Source organism: Hippopotamus amphibius, chromosome 14 (genome assembly GCF_030028045.1).
Source record: "Hippopotamus amphibius kiboko isolate mHipAmp2 chromosome 14, mHipAmp2.hap2, whole genome shotgun sequence".
NCBI lineage: Eukaryota > Metazoa > Chordata > Mammalia > Artiodactyla > Hippopotamidae > Hippopotamus > Hippopotamus amphibius.
The window spans coordinates 15,320,610-15,328,427 of record NC_080199.1 but is presented as its reverse complement, the minus strand read 5'-3'; the positions used below and the strand labels follow the sequence as shown (position 1 = coordinate 15,328,427).

General features: G+C 38.0%; 1 protein-coding gene across 1 annotated transcript in view; it reads right to left on the bottom strand.

Moving 5' to 3' along the window:
* Window positions 1–3,188: 3,188 nt before the first annotated feature.
* Window positions 3,189–7,818, bottom strand: part of LOC130835728 (ATP-binding cassette sub-family C member 4-like) — a 145,867-nt gene continuing 141,237 nt past the window's right edge. The window contains exon 31 of the mRNA XM_057707519.1: window positions 3,189–3,234. Within this exon, the coding sequence (XP_057563502.1) occupies window positions 3,214–3,234 (21 nt within the window). The 3' untranslated portion in view covers window positions 3,189–3,213. The remainder of the gene's footprint in view (window positions 3,235–7,818) is intronic.

Here is a 7,818-nt window from a genome sequence, read left to right as displayed (position 1 = left end):
GTGTATAACTAAGGCCACATGGCTATAGGGTAAGCACAGCCCATTTTGTCAAGGATGGTGCCACTTTATTGTCCTGGCACCGTGGCTGGTTGTTGCTTTCTTTTCACTATCAAGTGTCCCACTTTGGACAATATATTCTTTGGGCACCCGTGTTGCTAGCGAGTGGCAGAGAGAGAGCCGGCAGGCAGATCCATGTGACTGACTCCAAAACCAGGGCTTTCTGATACCCCAGGCTGACTCTTAAAATTTCAGAATTATAAAATTTAGAGAGAAGATTTGTTCTCAGTCATCATTTATTCAGCAAACATTTACTGAGCGCCCCCTACGTGACAGACACTGTGCTGGAAGATGTACCTAAAAAGTGAATAGGGCACAGTTCCAAGTCTGTAGAAGCTCATGGTTTACTTAAGAAAACAGACCACCTACAAACACTCATAATCAGGGCAGGCTACATAATTTAAAGGGCCCAGTGCAAAATGGAAAGAACAGGGTCCCGTGTTTAAAAATTAAGCATTTCACAATGGCAACAACAGGACATGAATCCAAATATGGTTCAGTTTAACAAATAAGTGCTCAGGGTATTACAGAAATATAACAAGTTACCTAGGATGATGATTGATCTTAAGGTGGCTTCCTAGAAGAGGTGAAAACTAGGCTGACCCTAGAGAATGACGATGTCTCCCCTCCATGGACCTTCTCCACTATTTTAGATCACAGGGTATTGAGGAGAATCACTTAGTCATTTTTTTTTTTAATTTTTTTTTATTTTTTGGGGGGGTACACCAGGTTCAATCATCTGTTTTTATACACATATCCCCGTATTCCCTCCCTTCCTTGACTCCGCCCCCTCGAGTCCCCCCCACCCTCCCCCCCCCAGTCCTCTAAGGCATCTTCCATCCTCGAGTTGGGCTCCCTTTGCTATACAACAACTTCCCACTATCTATTTTACAGTTGGTAGTATATATATGTCTGTGCTACTCTTTCGACTTAGTCATTTTGACTTAAACATCAGTCACCAAGAATTTTCTGCCACAGTACATCCTAATCACCTACTTCTGGAGCTGTGGGGGGCATGGAGACGTGCTGTCCAGACCTCCCTGCAAGGACTCATTGCCCAGCTGCTGGAAGTGCTGCCAATGGGCAACCTTAAGCCACTAGCCCCTCTGGGGGCAGCCTCTGTGCAATGACCCATCCAGGTGGAGGTATAGAGGCCTGGCCAGTGGATGTCTCAGGACAACCCTGAAGGGCCATCTTCATTCTGGAGCCCCCAGGGGAGCAGTATTCCAGCTTGATTTTTCCCTCTGCCCTGATCTGTTTCTTTCCCCCGATTCCACAAGTGCTGAGCCCAAGGGCACCCCCAATAAACATCCCAACATTAAACTCTGTCTGAGTCTGCATCCCAGAGAACCAGCCTGCAATACATTAAAAAAAAAAAAAAATTCCAGTACTCGGGGAGGATTTTTTATTTGAAAATTACCAGTTATACATATACTTGTAACATTTTAAAACCCCCAAATAGGATATAAAATGGCAGAAACAAGGACTGCATGTGTGAATGTGGTTACATTTGGTTTAAAATCCTCAATCTAATGTTCTTTAATCCAAATGAAATTGTTATACATTAATAACAAAAGTAAACGATTATGTTGGACCATATGAAACTGCCATTTTTATAGGCTAAAAAAAGACATTGAATGTTAAGAATTTCGCAAAAAAGCTATTAACATTTAGAGTTTAGAGAACATTACATTTATGAATAACTCATGGGTAAAAGATATAATTAATTAAATTAGAAATTAGAAAATACATAATACTGTGATTATTGATCAGTGCTAAGTACCAAAACTTGTAGATTGCAGCTGAAGTGGGCCTTAGGGTAAAAAAAGTAGGCTGCATGTACTTATACCAGAAAAAAATTAAATTAAAAATTTATCTTTTCCAATTTAAGAATTTAGAGAAAAATATCTCAAAATAAATGATAAGTTGAAGGAAAGAAAGAATAATATGAGGAACTAGAAAACAAAAAACCAGAAAAGATCAATCAAGCCAAAGAAATTGCTACTTTGAAAACAGGAAAAAATCATGCAAGGTTATTCAAGAAAAAAAAGGGAGAAGGTTCAAAGAAAATTAAAAAGCAAAAAAGAACACAATGACAGATGCTGTAGAGATTAAGCAAGTAAGATATTATGAATAATATACCAATCAAACTCAAGACTCACAGGAAATAGATTAATTCCTAGAGAAATGAAACTTACCAAAAATGACCCTGCAGAAATAATAAACTGAATAGTCCTAAAATAATTACCAAAAACAAACTAGATAGTGATGGTTGCATGCGAGTGTGAATGTGATAAATGCTGCTGAACTGTATATTTAAAATGGTTATAATAGCAAATTTAATGTTATATATATTTTACCACAATAAAAAATGTAAAAAATAAAATACAATAAAATCCTCCATCTAGAAAATGATCAGAGATCACATGAGTGTCCTTCATTATCAAATCACCTATAAGCGCTCTTGAAAGCATATTTTCTCTTCCTTCTCTTTTAGAACATATAATTAATTGTCCTTCTGTATGTTAACCATATATGTTTTAATTTGGGGGGGATACCTCTCTCTCCTCTGTCACTTAAACTAAAGTATAATTTTTACTTTTCCTATTAGTTTTACCTGTACTATTTTAACTAGAGGTCTTTGCGTGGAATAACACACCCTAGTTAGGTTAAAGAAAGTGGTGAGACAAAATGACAATTTCACACAGTCTTCAAATAAACAGAATTCCTGACATAAATAGAAAGTAATATGTAATTTAGGGAACAGTAAAAACATCTGTGACAACTTTGTTCTATACCTTAGAAAATGAGCTTCAGCTCTGGAGTCTCTCAAGGCACAAAACCTGCTAGACAGCTTTTACTGGTAGCCTCCACCTCTGATTTGGATAAGAAAAAAAATAGTATAGCATATAAATAAAAATAATAAATCATTTGTTAGAGCTTGAAATCATTGGGTGAAGTTGGAGGAAAAAATCCAAATAGACTAACATATTGTATGTGTAAATATTTGTTGTTGGTGTTAAAACTATTGGAAAAATGCCTTTGGCATAAACTCGACATCATGGTAGAATACAAGGGTTGACTCAAATCTGCTAAGGCTGCAGGCGGTCCACTGGAAGTGTTCATAACCACAAGGTCACTGTGAGTGATATCTGGCTATCTCCTTCTGATGTGTGCCTGAGGGGAAGAAAAGAAATAAAAACAATAAGTTTAAAAGTTTTAAAGTCCTCCTTTCTAAGGCAACACACGTCTATGTCCACTTCTTCATGTGAAGTAAATCATATCACCAGTGGAGGCACAATTTAAAAAAAACAGGAGTGTAGTTATTCTATGGAGGAAGTAGCCCCATTAAAACCCTCAGTGGCTCTGGGCTTAATGCCTGTAGACCCACCTTAGTTTTGATCAGTCTGATTCACAGGTATGTTTTATCACTACATTAAATTAAAAAGCAAAATCATTTTACTGACTCAAAACCTGGAGATAAATTAAAAACAGGGGACAGAGCCTGGTAAATCTAGCATCTGCATGAGGGTTTCTCATTTTCACACATAAAATGAAATAATGTCAAAGCTTGTGAGCCCTTATCTCAAAGTGTGTTGGGTTGAAAAATGACTTCAACAGTCATTTTTCCCCCCAAAGAAGAATGTGAAAAGTTTTGAGTCTTTAAAACAGAAAATGTACCATCTGTATCTGTATTTAAGGCTGACTTGTGTCACCAGCTGGGTTGCTTAGACATGATTCCAGATCTATTTGATAAAACCTGACTCCAAATATATTAGTGGGTCCTGTCAACAAAGTTACCATGAGAGACAGTGGATTTCACATATGAAATAGAAAAGCGCTGAGACATCTACCTGCATATTAAGTGTACTTTCTTTTTCTGTTGGTGCCTGCATTTTTGCTACCCCCAAAACAACACTGCATATGAAATGCTATATATTAAAATGTCACTTAAAGAGAAAAAAAAGAAATTCTAAAAAATTTCTTTCACCCACTGGGTAAAATCTAAGGCTATTTCCACTATAATGCAAGGACTTACACATAAGGCCTTTGAGGGAGGCTAACTGCATATCATCTCCCTCCTCCACTTTTTAAAGCTAGCCCTATTTCCTGTGGTTATATACTGTGTGCTCTCTTGGTGAAACTAGGAACAGCCAAAAGAACAAAAGGAAATACATTTCACTTTCTACTGCCTGACAGTCCTCCCCAAGCCACCTGGTTCCTTTCCCCATAGGCCTTCTCAATGTAATTTTTTATAAAGAATATGTTATTCTTAGCAACTTCTAACCAAAATGGTCTTTACTTCATGGTCTGAAATACTTGAAACAGAATACTGAAACCTAGCTTTCTGTCTATAAAATCCTTGATTTGACCTTCCTTTCTCTCGTCTGCTGCCATGGTGTAGACCACACTCTGGCTGACAGCACAAGTGAGAGAAGGCATCATTTTCACAGGGTGGGGTAAGAAGGGAGTTGAGATGACTAAACACTTGTCAGCAGGGTCCTCGTGGATGGGCTGAGCCTGGGATGGAGAGGCCCAGCCTCACCTCCCTCTCCTGGGACCACCGCTGATCCTGAAAAAATCACTTAAGCTCTCTCTGTACCAGCTGCCTCATTTGTGAAATGAGACAATGACCTACCTCCTAGGAACTCACTGATGGCTGCAAACTGCAGGTTGAAACAGGCTGAGCTAAGTGCTGGGTGTGATTATGATGCTGCTCAGAGACATGGCCCCTGAGTCCACGGAAAGCAGCAGCATCACGGGCTTATGTAATGAAAACAAAACATCTGGGAGGCCCTTTGGTTAATCGCTTGATTTTATCTTTACAGAAGCCCAGAGTGGAAGTTGAGAAAAAATTCACTGAATATGGTAATTCAGGAGGTAGAATGGTAGTTAAAAGATTACTAATACTTTCTAGTCTATGACTTTGAGAAGTCACTTAGGCCCTTCTGCCTCAGTTTCTTCACCTGAGGGATAAGGTGCCACTTCAGAACAGTTGTGAAGATTAACAGACAATGCCAAATGTTCAAATTCAAGGCAAGCAAAACCTAAGACCAGTGAGTGGTGGGTTCTTGGTCCTATCCCCCTCCTTCTCTTGGGTTTGGTTCGTCATAGTTCCTCCAATGTAGGTTGAAATTAAGTTTAGTATTTAAATTCCAGCTTGAAAACAAAGCCACCATCATGCAATTAGATCTTACTAAAAGCAACAGAGCAATAAAAGCTCCCCTGCATGGATAAAGGCCAGCAATCCTTTATCAATGGTTCAACACATGCAGAATTCTGGCTCAAGACTCTGTCTGTTCATTCTTTTTTTTTTCAAGTTCTTTGTTGGAATATAATTGCTTTACACTCTTGTGCCAGTTTTTTAGGTACACCAAAGTGATCAGCTGTATTTATACATATATCTCCATATCCCCACCCTCCCACGACTCCTTCCCACCCTCCCTATCCCAGCCCTCTAAGTCATCACCCATCATCGAGTTGGTCTCCCTGTGTTATGCAGCAGCTTCCCACTAGCTATCTATTTTACATTTGGTAGTGTATATATGTCAATGCTACTCTCTCACTTCGTCCCTGCTTCCCCTACGCCCCCTCCCAACCCCGTGTCCTTAAGTCCATTCTCTACATTTGCATCTTTATTCTTGCCCTGTCACTGGGTTCATCAGTACTGTCTGTTCATTCCTGCTGAACTGCATGGCCCTAGTTCAATCCCAGGAATCCTCAAACACCTCATCTTTTCAAAAAATTAATTAATTATTAAATTGAAATATAGTTGATTTACAATGTTGTGTTAGTTTCAAGTGTACAGCAAAGTGATTCAGTTATACTCCCCCCCCCCACACACATATGTCTATTCTTTTTCAGATTCTTTACCATTATAAGTTATTACAAGATGTTGAATATAGTTCCAGGTGCTATACCGTAGGTCTTTGTTTAACTATTTTATATATAGAAGTGTGTATCTGTCAATCCCAAACTCCTAATTTATATCCTATCCTCCCTTTCCCATTTGGTAACCTTAAGTTTGCTTTCTATGTCTGTGAATCTATTTCTGTTTTGTAAATAAGTTGATTTGTATCTTGTTTTTAGATTCTGCGTATAAGTGGTATCATATAGTATTTGTCTTTGTCTGATTTACTCCACTTAATATGATAATCTCTAAATTAATCTATGTTGCTGCAAATGGCATTATTTCATTTTTCATGGCTGAGTAATATTCCTGTGTGTGTGTGTGTGTGTGTGTGTGTGTGTACACCATATCTTCTTTATCTATTTATCTGTCAATGGGCATTTAGGTTGCTTCCATGTCTTGGCAGTGCTGCTATGAACACAGTGGTGCATGTATCTTTTCAAATTATAGTTCTGTCTAGATATATACCCAGGAGTGGGATCACTAGATCATATGGTAACTCTATTTTTAGTTTTTTGAGGACCATCCATACTGTTTTCAATAGTGCCTGCACCAACTTACATTCCCACCAACAGGATAGGGGGGTTCCCTTTTCTCTATACCCTTTCCAGCATTGGTTATTTGTAGACTTTTTAATTATGGCCATTCTTACTGGTGTGAGGTGATACTTCATTGTAGTTTTGATTTGCATTTCCCTAATAATTAGCAACGTTGAGCATCTTTTCATGTGCCTGTTGCCCACCTCTATGTTTTCTTTTGAGAAATGTCTATTTAGTTCTTCTGCACATTTTTTTGATTGGGTTCTTTGTTTTTTTTGTTATTAAGTTGTAAGAGCTTTTTGCATATTTTGGAAATTAAGCCCTTGTCAATCACATTGTTTGCAAGTATTTTTCCCACTCTGTAAGTTGTCTTTTCATTTTGTCTATGGTTTCTTTGGCTGTGCAAAAGATTATAGGTTTAATTAAGTCTTATTGGTTTATTTTTGCTTTTGTTTTCATTACTCTAGGTCAAACTACTCATCTTTAAAGCAGGTCCAACTATGTGTACATACTGGCAGATATATTTATCAAAGTTAAAGAATACTGGAAAGTTAATGGAATAATGAATTTCTCTCCCTTTATCTTCTCAGAAATAACCCTAAACAGCAAGGATATTGGGAGATAAAAAATAAGCCCAATCTCTGATGAAATCAGGAGTCATTTGAAATCCCACAAGACAAAAATATCTGGATAGGCTGCTTTATGCAGCTGGATCCAATGGGCTGTGGGAAGACAGAGAGAGGGTACCTAAGGGGAGCAGATCTCAGCAATCATGGGAAAGCTGGTTCTCCAACTAACTGGTGAATTCTAAGGTGTGCAAATGAGGAATCATATAAAATCACCATCTTTGCCTGAAGCATGTACACTGTTGAGGTCCTAGGGGAGGAGAGATTCTGAAATGCAAACAGCATTGTAACTATCTCTGCAGGCTAGAAAGGAATACAGGCTAAATAATTTCTCTCTAGCTTGCTTATAGCCTCTCTATCTCTGTTTTTCATTCATGAGGAGCTTTTGTGTTGAGCAGAGAGAATTCCCTTTAGCTGGAAGTGATGCCCTAGCCACAAGTATCCTGCAAATATACAATCTAGCAAAAACTCACTTAATTCAAAGGTGAGTAGTAGGAAAGACAATAATAAAAATGTAGTACAGGATCTGTAAACTATACAAAAAAAATAAGGAAAAGGAACAATATAAGCATATGATGAATGAAAAAATACTGAACAGATGAAAGTTATGAAAAAATATAGTGCAACACATTAAAAGAAAATGCAGTAGAAAAATAAACCTGTGGACAACAGACATCCAAGAGTT